Raw genomic sequence first — 16,640 nt, 5'->3', positions numbered from 1 at the left:
GGACGAGCGACCACTGAGTATAAAAATATTTCTAGATTGGTATCAAATTTAACACTTCTAATCAAAAATGTCTGCAAAATCACTCTCATTCCCGCTCCTTCTAACTTTATTATCCTCCTCATTCAGCAAGGATTCTCCTCTCCCCATCCTAAATTTTTCCCACTTTGGCCCCTGCGTCCTAAAATTGGTACGATACACCGATACCTTGGCACACACTGACCTTACCGAACACTTGATTCATACCAACAATCCAACCAACCTCATCTACGCGGTGTACGGGCGACCAGCATTTATCCAACCTTGGATCCACGACAAGAGGAACGTTCTCGACTTTAAGTTCTACGAGGTCTGCACGGTCACAATTATTGTCAACTTTGGCCTCTCAGACGACAAGTATCGCCGATATTATTTCTCTTATACTCGAGACGCCCAAAGGGACCCCAAGAATACGGTGTTTATCTTTATTTCTAAACTTCCCCCGCAAGAAGTCATCCGCATTGTGGATTATGCCTTGCCCCGTAGAATATTTGTGGTTCATTTAAAAACGAATATTTCCCGCCAACAAGACGTCACGTGGTTCTATATTTGCCCGTATTGTAAAAACGTTTTTCATCAAATCAAATATACCGATAAGGTGAAAACGTTGACGATTACTAAGCTCCGGGCACACTGGCGGACCGATATTACCATCGCGGCCGCCCCGCTCGACCGCTTTGTCGGGGGTGTAGCCTGTGGCATGGGGCAATATTATATTTCGGTAAAAATGATATACTGTGAAATCCGGGAAAGGCAAGTTTTTACCGTAGGGAACATTGTAAACGTAACGTTTACCCCGGCACGACCATGGATAAGCCATTGGTATGGTTTTTACCATCAAGAAGTGAATAAAAACCATTTCGATTATTATGACACGGGTATTCTGTACGGTTTTCGGTACCGTGGGCTGAACTTGGTTTATTGTAATTTCAACGTATGGTCAGAAATTTCAGAATTGTCGGTGTGGGTGTCGCCATTTACGAGGGAAGTGTGGTGGCACTGTGTGGCCATCTTTTTCGTGGCGCGATGTGTAAACGGTTTCAAATATGTGGGGCAAATTAGGGGTAATCTGTTTGACTGCCTTAAAGCTGTGGGGGAAGTGGTTTTCGCGATTTTTGCGACGTTTATGCGGCAATCGGCGAGTTGTACGGCGCTCTCGAACGTGACCTTTGTATCGCTCGTGTTCACCAGTTTTATGCTGTTGGCGCAGTATGAATTGTTCATCACGGGTAATCTCTTAGCTCCACCGCGTCCTGAGGTATTTCGTACGCTGGGCGAAGTTTTTAAGAACGGATACACCCTTGTGTACGGGTCAGAGGAGGATGACCCGAACATTTTTCCGGTCCGGGTTCAATTGGAGGACGAATTTGAGATGAAATCGCTTGGAAATTTTATACATGATCAAACCTTGGTTATAAGGTAAATAAGTTAATTGATTGGTTGAAATTTGAAGCGTTACGCCACAAAGTCTGATGAAACGATCGTGGTCAGCGACGAAGCTATTTCCTATATCTCAATTGAGATTTGGTAAATGTGTGTGACTCTACTGCTATGGTAGCACATTTGTTACGAACCAATCGGTAATATATTCATGGCCAAGCTGACAATGTTAAAAACTAAAACTAGGGAGTAAACCTTATTACCAAAGTGGTAAGATATTTAGAACCCGTTGGTAATAAAAGTGTTATCATAGCGGTAGAGTCAAATATAGTAGAGTCACATAGCCACTAAATATGTACTAATAGCTATAGTTTGTAAATTGATAGAAGAGACTTTCCGCCATCCATAAGCTTTGTATCTAAAAAAACCTTAAAAAAGTCTTTTAAAAAATAGACAAACTATAGTTCCGATTTATTTTCGTCCTAGGTAACCGTATTTCATCTGGAGTGCTGCTAGATGGCCCATTTATCTTGAGTTTATTTGCTTCTTAAAACCCAATTCACTGAACGCAACACAACTATTTTTTTATTTCCAGCCCCTACTGGGACAACGGGACTGACTACATCCGGAAGAATAGTCCAAAACGTGTCGCCCTTCTGAACGGTAGACTCCCAGCATTTCGACAACGTCTTGCACTGCAGAATCGGGATTTGAATGGAAAATATGAGTGTTTCCTGGCATTTGATGTTGCCCTGTTTGAAGGAAAATTTGCGTATGTACACAACCTATTGAAGGCTGAGATTGCCCAAAGTATCAAGGGTCTGGACCAAGGAGGATTTCAAAGTTTGTGGGAGCGATTAATTATGCATGGCTATAAGGTTAGTGTTTTTTTTTGTAAATATCACTTTTCCCATATTGCTGTAACGTGAGTGACATTAAATGACATTAACTGGTATCAATGACAGACATGAAATTCAAATGTGGGAAATGGCGATATGTTTCTCACGCAATATATGTATTTGCATCACTATAAATTTGCATTCTAGTCATTTTACAATTACTACATATCATAGAATTCTACTCGATTTTTTGAAAAGTTTGATATGTAATACCTAATATTGCCAACATAACCATTCCTAAGGATTTATCATGCAAAACATGCAAAATTCATGTACATACATAGCTTCAACCTTTGAAGGGTCGTATGCATGTCAAAATCATCAGTCACTGCATGAGATGCAGATTATAAACCCTGTTTTGAAAAAAAATATTAAAAGCTAATTGATGCCATTTGATATAATTAATGTCACTTGAGATCTTGAGAAGCATTTAATGCCATTTCATATCATATGTCTCAATATCACCAATTAATTCTAACCGAAACCCTGTTTAAGGTGCAAGCGATGGAATGGTCCAAGCCGAGAGAGGCGTCATCTTACGTTTCAATCAACACGTTGTCACCTTTCTTCAAAGTTGTCGGGATAAGTTTGGTCCTTCTGGGCGTTATTTGCATACTGGAGATCGTGTCATCACGCCAAGAAATGTGGGGCTGTTGCGCGTGGAGGGGGAAGAACTCGGTCCATGTATTTTTAGCGTAAGTCAACGAGGGGTAACCCGAGGGGGAGGGACTGATGAATAAATACATATTTATGTAGACGTTAAATATAGCGCAATGTAAATACTGTAACGATCCTACGCTATTAATTTTACGATCGAAAAGCCACCAAAAGCGAGAAAGTATCAATTTAAGCGTAATGAACATAGATGTAAATTTCCTGATTTGCCAGTGAAGGATTTATTTGTTTAAATTGTATGTTTATAGTAAAAATTAATTGTAAATAAAATTTCCACCTACAAAATTTTTCAACGTATCTGTTTATATACGTGGATGAAAAATGATAAGCTTGCATATAAGAAATCCTTATAATTTCTTTATTTATTCATTGGAGTGTAAAATTGTATTAGCATAGTATTCCAAATTAATATTCGGTAAATACTAAAAACGGTGTGGTAATTTTGAAATTATTTATTGTACTGCGCATTCTCACAACATTATTCTGCATTCATTTCCACCCCATCATCTTCTACTCGGGGGAGTGGTCGCTTTCTTTTCCGCTTTCGGGTGCCTTTCTTGTCGCACCCAACTTTCAAATGACTCGCTAATTCGCGCTTATTGAAAAATCCTTTCCCGCATTTGTCACAAGTTGATCGTGCCACTTTTAAGTGGACGCGACTCACGTGCTCGCGCATGTTGGAGGCGCGTTTGGCGGATATGGAAGCGCCGCAGATTTCGCAGATGGCGAATTTTTCGACGGCTTTGTTTCCCCCGGTGTGTTCGTTTTTCAAATGGGCGGCCAGTTTGGGGGCGGAGGGGAACCTTCGGGGCAATGGGGACACTTTTGGGTGGACAAGGACCGCTGGAGGACGTCTCGTTCGACAAGTTGTTTCCGCACGTCGACGTCAATTTGGACCGCGTGACAAGACAATTTCTGATGGGTGGCGAGGTTGGCGGGATGTTTGAAAGATCGCCCGCATTTCGGGCAGGTGACTGATTTTAGGGTAGAGTGCGTGAGATGATGCCTGGAAAAAAGGGGGTACAATCAAATTTAACACGTGGTGGAGGAAGCGCTGCGAAAAATATGTATGTATTTGTTGGATTTTAAAGGAATGCTTGGTAATTTTGCATTTAATAGCAAAAAAGGAGCAAATTTGGAGGATTTGCACTTACAGAAAGTGAAAAGTTATAAAAAAGATGAAAATTTTGCAGGACTTTTTTGCACGGAGTTTTTGTATTAAGGAAATATAAAAAGTGAAATAATATAGTTAAAATAAATATGAAAGATTTGAGGTGTTCGTTTAATTATGTTTTTTGTCAATTTTTGCCTAAAGTCATACGTCCAGACCGATTCTGTAAGTTTTTTTGAAAGTTTCTGAGAACATTGCTAGGAACTTTTCCACTATTTTAAGGAATTTCCGAACATTTGAGAAATTTCTTGCAAAAAACTGCATGCTGTATGCTGCATTGTGCAAAAACTGAGAAAATTGCATGCATGAAACGACATTGAAAAAATCATTTGCATAAATACTTAGGATTCGGATATATGCAAATATGTACATAATGGAGACGAACCTCGTCAAGTCTTTCTGGTCGAGGAACTTGTCTCCGCAGGTGGCGCACTCGTGCAGTTTGAAGTCCCCGAGTCCTCCGATCTCTTCGACGGGCACGTGGCAAGCTCTGAGCTCATGGGCGACCAGGGCTTTCCGACTTTGCAGCTCTTTTCCGCAGGATGAATACAGATATTTCCCACGGGAACGTTTTCTTTTGTGCAAACTTTTTTTTCGCGGATTTTTTGCCCTTGTTGTGCCACCTTCGTATTCTTCATCGGAGCAGGAAGTGAAATGGGAACCTTCGTCGTCGTCATCACTGGAATTATTGCTGGAATAAAAAAAAAATTTGCACTGTTAAAAAATATATGCAAATGTGTAATGTGCAATTATTTAAGTAAAGTTGGCAAATTTTTTACAGCGATTGCGAATCTTCTTGTTCTTCGTCACTGGATGATGATGCACTTGGTGAATAATTATCGTCCCGAATTGTTTCACAAATTTGAGGCTGGATTGTTCCGTCGGGTTCTTGCGAACTTTCTTGCGAATTTTCTTTGGGAAATAGGACACACTCGAAATCATTGTCTTCTTCTTGGTCATAAAATATTTCCGATTTTATGCCTTCTTCTTCGGAATTATTGGGGCTGGAGTTTGGTGAGTGGAACGATTCAATCCGGCCAACTGTAAGTATTAATTATTAATTAATCTCTTAGAAAAATCAGAATTTTTAATTTTTTGCATAATTAAATAATTAAATTTACATACATTTCCTCTTCACTTTCTTCTCAGCCTGGATAAATCTACCCCGGCCTTTCTCCACTAAACCGTGGAGCTCCTTCTGTGCAGAAATAATTCGTCTGTGCATCCTCCAAATGTCGCGAACGAGGGCGAAACAATCCTCGCACGTGGACGTGTTTGACATGAAATTGTTGTACTTTCTGGGGGACAAGGTGGCCCGAAAAGGTCGCGAGGAGATGAGGACGCGTTTAAAATAAGAGACTCGTTCAAGGTCGCCACTGCTCAGGAGGATGTCGCCGGCGTCGAAAAAAGAAGAGTGTCCCCCGCAAATGAAGCAGTATTTTGGGATTAAATTGATAGGGGTGGGAGGAGGAGGAAGGGGAAATTTGTCTAAGGAAGGGTCCCGATGGAGGCGGACGTATGGATTTTTTAGAGTGGGTGGTGTTTCCATTTCTGGGAATAAAAAAATGAGAAAAAAGATATTAAATTCATGGTAAATAAATACATATTTGCATAAAATTGGGGAAACGAATTAAGAATTGTTTAATTAAAGAGAGGACCTTATTATCGTGAAGGAAATAATTTATTAATTATTTAAAGAATCAAACTAGTTAAATTTCTCCAATTTGCGAATCTTCCTTAATTTCCAATTCAGTTAGGGGAAGAGAGCTTTATTAAGCCGCCGGGGAGCTTTATTAATTAAGCGCTTAATAAAGCCACTGAGGAGCTTAATTAAGCCGCCGAGGAGCTTTATTAAGCCGAGCGGCTTTATTAAGCGCTTTTGAGGAGCTTAATTAAGCTGCTGAGGAGCTTTATTAAGCTGCCAGTCGACAAAAATGTCACGGAGGCCATGGCTTTACCTTGGAGGGTCTTAATCAAAATTACAATAGGTGTGCCTATTGTGTGGCAACAACTTGTGACTGGCGGAGTCCGATCGTGACTGGCTCCGAATCAGAAAAAAATAAATAGTGGATTGTGATTTTTTCAATATTGACTAGTTATGAAGCCCGCCATATAATGGCATGAGAGGTGGGGGTTTTGCTACCTACATGTGTACCAATACCTACAATGTGTTCATGGAAGATGACATAAAGTAGGGGAAGAATAGCTCTTCCCCGTGGTCAACGGAATATAATGCAAGATGCACAGACATATCTGCAAATATGTAAATACATATGTACATATTATGTTGTGTTAAATATGAAACAAAGTGAGCAATGCTTTCATTTCCAGCATTTTCATACGCTCGTGAGTCAAGAGAACCCTTAATAAAGCCCCTCCTTTTAGCGATTACATGAAATTCGATACTTCTTGAGATAACTATATATACATTTCTGGGTTTTCCGTCCTCCATCTTAGATCACCATTGATTTTAAGGGTTGTTCGTTGTTAACTTACAACGTCTTTATAATTTAATTATAATAATCTCAAAATGGAAGATTTAATTGATTTTATCAATAATTTAAGGGAGGGGTTTATCCGTTGCGGGATGCCTTTCACATTTGGTAAGTTAGGATTTATTACGTAGTCTCATTTATTTCTAAATATAATTAATTATTCCAGGGTTGCCACAAATTGCTGTGGTGGGTGGCCAAAGTTCCGGTAAATCAAGTTTACTAGAAACTTTTGTTCGGCGAGATTTTCTTCCTCGGGGCAGTGACATTGTTACCCGGACGCCGTTGATTCTTAATCTCAAAAATTCAGACGGTCCAGAGCACGGTGTCTTCCTTCATCGCCCCGGGCCGATGTACGATTTTAGTGCAATTAAAGAGGAAATTGCCAACCAGACAGAAATTTTGGCTGGACCCGGGAAAAACATTTCAAATATTCCAATCCACCTGACCATCTTTTCGCCGCATGTCGTGGACGTAACATTGGTCGACTTGCCAGGTAATTAATTTCTATCTTTCATTGCGTGTCACACATTATTCACACCTTTGAATGTATATTTGTGAAAAACTATAAATCAAGTTTAACTTTTGTTTGCTTATTTACATGTTAAATTTAATTAATAACCTTTGATTATCATAATCCCGATGATTTATATTCCAGGGTCCGTTAAGGTCAGAGTTTCTTCTCAGCCCAGCGATATTGTGAATCAGGTTCACTCCACAATCATGAAGTACATAAGCAAAGAAGAAACAATAATTTTAGCGGTCACTGCTGGGAATGTCGACCTAGCTAATTCGGATGCAATACAGATTTCACAAGAAGTGAGGAAATGCATAAATGTATGAATTTCAGGTGATGTTAATTATTTACGATTCTTGTATCTTGTTAAAGGTGGATCCTGAAGGTAAAAGAACGATGGGGGTCCTTACAAAACTTTGCTGGTAAGAGCAATACCGATGTTTTGGACAACAAAATTGTACCTCTTCGCTTAGGATACGTGGGGGTAGTTCTGCGGTCCCAGGAGGTAGCAGCGCATATTTAGCAAACTTTTATATTCAAATTATGGATATCGCTTGGATGGAAATTAAGTTTCTGCTGTTATTCAGGATATCGAAAATAACGTCAGCATGGTCGAGGCTCTCGAAAACGAGAAAAGATTCTTTACGGAAAGTGAGGAATTTCGCCACCTCAACGGCAGAATTGGAACAGAATATCTCGGGAACCTATTGAGTAAGGAACTGAGAGCTCACATAATGCGTTGCATCCCATCATTGAAGCAGTATATGCAGAAAAATCTGGATAATGCAAACTCCAAAATTGCTGAGCTGGATCCCCTTTTCAGTCCGAGATACAAACGACAAACGATATACAGGTAGATTGGGGCACGATCGGAGGAATGTAGGTCGTAGTTATTAGGGATGGTCAAAATACATGTATTTTAAATACAATTGTATTTTGAAAATACAAAATGTATATTTTGTATTTGGTATTTAAATACAAAATAATGTAAGTATTTTGAAAATACAAATGTATTTTGGAAGAATATAGAGAATTGTATTTTGTATTTTACAATTCGAAAAATGTATTTTCAAAATACTAAGTTATTTAAATACTGTATTTTGTATTTCAAAAAGTATTTAGATACTAATTATTGTATTTTGCATTTCAAAAAGTATTTAAATACTGTCTTTTGTATTTTGTCATAAAATAATCAAAGTACTTTGAAAATACAAATGTATTTTGATGAAAAATTACAGAAGTATTTTGAAAATACAAATGTATTTTGAGCTCCGAGGTGTATTTGTATTTTGTATTTTGAGAAAATGTATTTTGACCATCCGTGATTAATATATTGTGGTTTTCTAAGTTTTTGATGTAATTTCCTTCTAAGATTGCTGGATAGCGTCCGGATTTCAATAGTTGATGAGCTTGAAGGACTATATCCCACCCTCGTGCAGCTATCTGGTTATTCAACTGGTTCATTAGTACTCAGAGCTGCAACGAAGCATAAGGCTGCGCTAATGTCGGCAGAGATTGACCTCGACGAGGCAGCAATAGGGTATGCTATTACAAATAGCGCAGCCGTGAACTTTTTCCATTTTACGTCCAACTCACCTCTTCAAAGACTTTTGAGTTTTGAACTTGGAAAAATCATTACTCCGATAATCGATGCAATTGAGGAGATATCAGACCTCGTTGTTACATGCACTACTCAAGCACTACAGCAACTTTCGGGATTTCCTACTTTGCAAGAAATTGTGCGAGGCAAATTAAAACAAAATATTGAGAAGCAGAAGAAAAAATGCATCTTACTGATGACATCATTTATCCGAAGTCGACAAGTGTACATTGATCCAGATTCTGTGAAGACTGTCATTCCTGACAAGCTGGGCGCCCCCCTACAGTCTCCACCACGCAAAACACGGGGTCAACCTCTTCACTAACGTCTGGAACAGCTAAGGCGCCCGATGTAAACGATCATGCATCCATGGATCTAAGCGTAATTCCCCGCGATGGACTTCGCACTTCTTTAACATTACTAATAGTGCTCATTATTATCACAAACTAAACCTGCTTATATTTCTGATCCACTAATTCTGCCATTGATTAGCTAAAACTAATTATTTGATTATTTCATATTGTTGTTTTACTCCAGTTGGACTACAAAATAAGGATTGTAAAAAAACTAGCGATTCAGCACATAAATGCTGCTCAGAATGCCATTGGATGTACGCTACCTCCTGTCATCAAACTTTGTATGATAACCGACTTTTTAGCCGAGGAATTGCCTTTACTGGTTTCGGATATTCACGATGACGTGGTATGACTAACTTAGGAATATTCTGTGCATATTTTACGAATTAAATGTACATACATACTTCATTTTTAGGAGCAATTCATTCTATCTGACATGCCTGATGACAAGGAATTAGAACGCTATAAACTGCTTCAACAAACATGCCTTCTCTCCTTGCAGCACATCTCTCAGTTGGAGTCAAATTACGCAAAGTGAGTCCTTCTGCCGTCGAGCACACATGATTCACGTCACTTGTTCAGTATGGACAACGCTTTTTAAATATTTGAATTAAATGTATTTAATACAACAATTTTCTCTTGGTTAAGCAAAATCATTTATTTGGATTCCATAATATAATTACTTATTTGACAGGATGTACCATTTGTGTAAGCATTTTGTGAAAAAATAAACAAGCAGAAAATAATAAGTGTTCCATGTATGTAATTCATCGAGAGTCAAATTACATGTCTAGACGCGGAGAGTCGCCTTTTTGCCATACTCATATTTTGCTAGGAATGTTATATGTAAGCAAACTTTCGTATTTTTGCTACGTATTTATTTCTGAATACTTTCATTGCTGTGATTTTGCATTGACACCAGGATGTAAATGTCTATGTAAGCACGTATATATACTTAAGCAAAGTTTGTATATTCATCCCTAATGAAGAGAACTAATTTGCGCAAGCAGAATTTGATCCGTGTTTTTCTTAGAAATTTAACGCTGTTGTTACTGACAAGTGGTGACTAATGCTGACTCATGCCTTTGAAGCTAAGATAATTTGGTCATGCGATAAAAATCATGGAACTGAAATATGATTTGAAATGTAAGCATTGATCAGAAAGTGACCTCTTTATTTCTTTCCTCGTCCGTTGCTTGTCCCCCTAGGTTGGTCCTCATATACGTTGCTTACTTTCTTCTTGCTACGTCCAAACGCAAGGTGAATGTCGCAATAGAAGTCGGGCATGCTGGCCACGTCGCCTTCTCCAAGTCCAGGAAATCCCAGACAGTCCGCATGAAACTGATATACAGAGTCAATCAGGGATCATTGTTTTGTATATTTATACGTAACCCATCACTTACCCATTTATCGCAATTTGGCCCTGCACATCCAATCCAGGCAGAATCAAAAGTCATGAAATCTTTTGTCACTTTCTGCTTATTGCACTTGTTGCAATGCCCTTCCTTTGCTGCCACAGTGCGTTTTTGGGGCGATAATGACAAAACCTGCATATTACAGAAGTATGTAAATCAAACCTTATTTATTTCGACTTAATAGTTTCTAATGATGACTTTCCTGCGCAGAAGTACTTGCTGTCGCCGCCGCTGTTGCCGCCGCCTCGGACGACCTCATCTCTCGAACTAAGGGGGAAATTGCCTCTTGGACAGCTCCCTTGACATCTTCCTTGGTTATGGGGGAAATCACTTCCTCTACTTGGTCACCCATACGGAATGGCGTGCCATGCGAAAAGGAGATTAAACTCTTCTCTCCTTTGTACTGCGTTTGCAGGAAAACTTTTGCTCTGGATTTCGTCTCATATTGTCGAACCTGATAAGTACGATTTTTATTTAACATGTCCTACATATATCTGCAAAAAAGAATAGGAATAACTTGCCGTCTTAATGAGGTTTCGCGCAGTTCGTTTTGCACACTGTGTGCGGGCCTTGTTGTCTTGAATGTATTCGTCCTTAACCGGGCCTACAGGCCGTCCAGTTTTTTTCCTGCGAAATGCAGCGAAGTTTCATTTAAGAGGTTTTCTGACTCTAATCTGTCACAGGTGTTAACATAATCAAAACATACTTGATCCTTCGCTGGTCAGTTCCAGACGCGTCAGTTCCAGACGCGTCCGTCGAAGTTGTTTCGTCATTAGATTGATGTAATTCCTGGTCAGAGAGTGTCCCAGGTCCTTGACGTTGGTTTGCATCGTCTCCGTCACCGCTTGCCGCTCCCCCAACCCCACTCATTGGAGCAAGTGTGAAGGACATCACAAGTCAGTTGTCAGCAAAAATTCTTAGCACTGACTTAATTATATTCAACTGCGGACAGATCTCGAGAAAGTTTCCTCTTGCCCAGTCAACCAAAGACTGATTGAGAAGGATCTCCAACTTAGCATTGCATGCATGAAGGAGGAACAAAGGATGAACATTTCGGGGTTTCTTGATACATTTTTGGGTACAAAATGAATGTACCAAATGAAGCCGGCGTCTTCTGAAAATGATTAACTAATATTTCCTTTGTATAAGGAACCGTTGTGAAGGAGAAAGAGAAAGCGCCATCATATTAATAAATATTAATATTTGGTCGCGTAAAAATATAATTACTACGAAAGAGGTAAAGCAAGTTTTAATCACTGAATTTGAAGTTTGTATATGTGCTTTAATAAGAACTAATTATCACAGTGAAATGGCTACCAGTTCCAAGAGGAAATGTGCCGCTGTAGTCCATGATGAAGCTGCCAAGTTACATCCTAATTTAAGCTTGGAATTAGCATCAATAACCAACGCTAGAACCGTCCCCTCAGCAGTTAAACGTACATGGAAAATAATAAATGGGTCATCCGAAAAGATCGCACGAATTATGTGTGTCTGGCTTGCGTGGAAATGGCAAAAGGGAGATTGACAAATGTAGATACTCGTGGATCACCAAGTCCCAGCCAACCAATTCCAATGGATGAAACTGCGCCCATTGATGGTAATTTGATAGTTTCAAGTATTTTGTAGTTGATAGCCAACTTATTTTCTTCTATTTTTTGGATTAAACAGAGTCAATTTCGCACACCATTTCTCTTATTTCGGATAAGAAAATATCTCCATCGGACCTCAGGTGCTTAGCACAAGCTTTAGCACAAGCAGACGAGGAGTTTTATACATTCAACAAAGCATCATTCGCGTCTTTGAGCAATGAAGAAAAAAAGGAAATTCTCCTGTCATCCAATTACACGGAAGGATGGAGCAAGTTTAGGACATCGTTTTTTGGCCAGTATGCTGAGGAGTTGAGTAAGTTAAGGTATGTCGACCCAACCAAATGTCAAACATTTGTACTCATTCCACTTAATTATTTTCGTCATTACAAGTAAATACTTTTTTTATTTCAGTGAGTTGTCAGTCGAAGATAGAAAAAAAGCAATCGTGTATCTCTTTTCCGCTTCCAGAAATATTGCAAAGGCAATCAACAACAAGTTCATAGATCCTTTATCGTTATCAAATAACATTGTCCTTCACTCCTACGGTGGGTCGCGATTAGCGAGCCAGCTTTTTACAGCAGTTCAACCCGCAGGAAGTTATAAGACGATGCTAAACTTAATCGCCCAATTGGCGACAGACACCCCTAAATTTCCTTTAGGACACATAGCGGTTGCATTTGACAACCAGCAGATCGTAGGAAGAGACTATCGTGTAACGTTGGGAGCAACTCAACCAGTCTCAGTTGTGACGACTCTAATCGTCTTTGCAGAATCAATCAATCACAATATGCAGCAGATTCCTGTCCCCACATCTTTGAACCTGACAACGCAGCAACAAAAACTGACCCAGGCATTTAAAACACAATGCATTACAGCGAAGAATATCCACAACAAGTACAGAACAGATTGGATAAAAGCTCGTTTAACAATTGCTGTTAAAGAATCAGATAAATCAGGTTTGGATGACTGTGCCGCATCCATAAAAGCGAAAACCTATGAATCGGGTCTAGAATATGATCGGGTTCCTAGAATGAAAAGTAGCTGCACAATAACTGATATGGAAAATCTAATGATGAACCCAAATTCTTACGACACGGTTATCAAGGTACTAACTACGATAACTGAAATGTCTGAGGCGTCCGACCCCAACAGAAAGTGGATAACCGTCTACTGCGACGGGCAACCCTACAACCTCGCCAGTAAAGTGATAGATTCGCATGAACTCTGCTCCACATGTGGCGCAAGTGGGAAGAACTTAAAGTGCAAAAATTTACCAGACCACGTTACACGTCCTTTATTTGATAAAATTGTGCTCCGACCAGGTTAGATTATATACTACATAAATTGATACTATAAATATACTGGTAACAAGTGGAAAAAATAGTACTAAATAAATACGTTAATTTACCTGCAGGAGCTGGCCACATGGAGATGAATATCGTACGTGCGTTTTTTGGACTATTTTTTGACGTCCTCGTCAAACCAGTAGCCATCCTCTTGGGATTCACTACACCGAGGGCCTTGGATTTTTGCAAGAAGGCTTTGGATAACCATAAATCATGGCAAATCATGCAGGTATTATGAGTCGAATCAATATAAAACAAACTTCATAATAAATTGCATATTTTTTTGGTCTCAGATTATTTACGTATCACTATCGGACGAGGTGATTCATCAGTTCGTAAAATTTGCGGCTGGAAGAAACATACAAATTTCGGATGAAAACTTTACGAAGTGGATCAACGAACCACGAACCGATAACGGTAACACGCCATGAACTATTTTTTGATCTTCTCTTAGTCCAATCAAATTAGTTAGCACGCCATCCTCGAGTCCGCTTAAGGTTTTTGTCGATGAAGATAACTCTAAAATCAAAAACGATATTGGACCAAAGTGTGGAGAAGTTAGTAGACTGACTTGTACATATTTTATAAAACTCCAAGGAAGCATTAATTAGTGTAGGTACCATCATGCAGAAAATTAGAGTGGATGAATTTAAAGGCAGCATTATCGAGTTTTTGGAGGAAAATAATTTCATTCAGGTTCTTTTTGTGTATTTTTCGGGATAGCATCCTTAAAAAATAAACAAGATTTATATTAATAAGACATGAATAAATTTCACGGATACGAGCTTTACGTACAGAAAATTGTATACATTCTATTAACGCTGCGAATAAATAATAATTATGTTGTATTAGACAAATAATTATTTAGAGACGTGTTTTAAGCTTTTCAACGCTCATGGTCAGTTTAAACGAAATTATGACGGGATTAAAAATATGTCATAAATACTGCCGGACAGACAGACATGACGGTTCCATAAGCCCTGTCTGAAGCTAAGGATGAAATAAAGATTGCCAATGCACGTTATTAAATTTGTCGAGATGATGAAAACAAGGCAACCTTTCATAATCAGTATTATTTGTCAATAGGTAATAAATACATAATTGTATTCCTTTAATATTGCTATTTTTCCTGTCACGCACCCCATCTACGTATTTATTAGCATACAGGGTGGGCACGAAATATTTCAACAAGTGCAAGGGGACTTTTCGGTCTTATTTAACTTAGCTTCAATATGCTACTGTCTCTGGTCGGGCCATTACTAAATATTAGTAGTTCGGCTACCCCACAAAGTACAAGGATTTAGGACTTTATTGCCATGCATTTTCGTATTTTCACCCAGACACGATCACGAAGTATCTACGTTTACGTTGTAGCAACAGTCAGAAATTATTATCTAATTAATGTACAGGGTGGCTTAAATGTCACACTCAAAATAAGGTAGTAATGAATCATTACCATGCGGAATGACTATGTGGCTCTACCACGTCGGTTACGATTTGTGGTAGAAATGGTAATAATAATTTCAGGGAAATTCAAAGTCATTACCAAATATTATGGAATTGAATACCATTATGTATTAAATTTGAATTTCCCTGAACTTATTATTACCATTTCTACGACAAATCGTAACCGACGTGGTAGAGCCACATAGTCATTCCACATGGTAATGATTTATTACTACCTTATTTTGAGTGCACGCTGCAATAGAAAATTTTCAATGTAGGAAAAGTCCATAAATCTCCCATTAGTTTCAAGATTTTGGATTGAGATTCTTATAATTACTATAAAACTGATGACTAAATACTTAAAATATTGAATTTTAGAGACAAAATTTCTGTAAGAAATGGAAATTTACGAATTTTTCCCATCCAAAAAATTTTCCATTGCAGCGTGACATCCTATAACTACTCTGTACATACATAGGGAGACTCCAAAGTAATAAAGCTGAAAGGCCTGTATTTTTCAGTACTTATTTTTTAAATAGGCAGTCCTTTCACCGCAACTTTTGAGTCATTCTGTAGATTGAAAGATTTATAAAACAAATTTTCTTCTTGACCATGCAGGATATTATGTCTGACCAAGGGTTTATTGGGTTGGATTTTTAAGGCTTTAATGGGTTGTAAATAAATGAATAAAACCCATGAATAAAACCCAATTGATAATAACCCAAAGGGAATAAAACCCATGTTAAATGTGTTTTATTTGGGTTTTACCTGGATTTTATTGGGTTTTACCTAGATTTTATTGGGTTTTACCTGGATTTTATTGGGTTTTACCTGGATTTTATTGGGTTTTACCTAGATTTTATTGGGTTTTACCTGGATTTTATTGGGTTTTACCTGGATTTTATTGGGTTTTACCTAGATTTTATTGAGTTTTACCTGGATTTTATTGGGTTTTACCTAGATTTTATTGGGTTTTACCTGGATTTTATTGGGTTTTACCTGGATTTTATTGGGTTTTACCTAGATTTTATTGGGTTTTACCTGGATTTTATTGGGTTTTACCTAGATTTTATTGGGTTTTACCTGGATTTTATTGGGTTTTACCTGGATTTTATTGGGTTTTACCTAGATTTTATTGGGTTTTACCTGGATTTTATTGGGTTTTACCTGGATTTTATTGGGTTTTACCTAGATTTTATTGGGTTTTACCTAGATTTTATTGGGTTTTACCTGGATTTTATTGGGTTTTACCTAGATTTTATTGGGTTTTACCTGGATTTTATTGGGTTTTACCTAGATTTTATTGGGTTTTACCTAGATTTTATTGGGTTTTACCTAGATTTTATTGGGTTTTACCTGGATTTAATTGGGTTTTACCTAGATTTTGCCTTAAAACTGTGTCCTAAAAGTTGAAAACATCTCTCATACGTTTGTCGAAGTTGTTTCACTGGAGCTAATCTGTTTATTTAATTAATATCGTAATTTTTGAAAACCCGAAGAAAAATCAACAATGAACAACCTCCCTTACCACCATTTAATGTTAAAAAATAATTTCAGAACCGAAACAATTCCTAATATGTATGGACAAGGACGATTTTGGCAAATATGATTGGAATTGAATTCTAAATAGTTGCATGATTTGTTTGTTGAATTTATTTATTACCTAAAATCTATTCAAACCCATTAAAACCCCTGGGTTGTTATTAAGTAGCTTCAGC

The 16,640-nt window shown here is 38.2% G+C and overlaps 2 protein-coding genes across 2 annotated transcripts; one reads left to right on the top strand and one right to left on the bottom strand.

Moving 5' to 3' along the window:
• Positions 1-3,468: 3,468 nt before the first annotated feature.
• Positions 3,469-5,710, bottom strand: LOC110860077 (GDNF-inducible zinc finger protein 1). The gene is made up of 4 exons (XM_022109143.1): positions 5,287-5,710; positions 4,941-5,202; positions 4,547-4,852; positions 3,469-3,793 (listed from the first exon to the last, which is right to left on the bottom strand). The coding sequence occupies exons 1-4, from the start codon at positions 5,708-5,710 to the stop codon at positions 3,469-3,471; spliced, it is 1,317 nt and encodes a 438-aa protein (XP_021964835.1).
• A 981-nt stretch (positions 5,711-6,691) lies between these two features.
• On the top strand, positions 6,692-9,095 carry LOC110860076 (dynamin). The gene is made up of 7 exons (XM_022109142.1): positions 6,692-6,764; positions 6,823-7,149; positions 7,312-7,472; positions 7,543-7,555; positions 7,644-7,675; positions 7,758-8,023; positions 8,543-9,095. The coding sequence occupies exons 1-7, from the start codon at positions 6,692-6,694 to the stop codon at positions 9,093-9,095; spliced, it is 1,425 nt and encodes a 474-aa protein (XP_021964834.1).
• Positions 9,096-16,640: the final 7,545 nt, after the last annotated feature.

This window comes from Folsomia candida, unplaced genomic scaffold, assembly GCF_002217175.1.
Source record: "Folsomia candida strain VU population unplaced genomic scaffold, ASM221717v1 Fcan01_Sc029, whole genome shotgun sequence".
Classification (NCBI taxonomy): domain Eukaryota; kingdom Metazoa; phylum Arthropoda; class Collembola; order Entomobryomorpha; family Isotomidae; genus Folsomia; species Folsomia candida.
The sequence above is the reverse complement of the archived record's forward strand: the minus strand, read 5'-3'. Positions and strand labels throughout refer to the sequence as shown.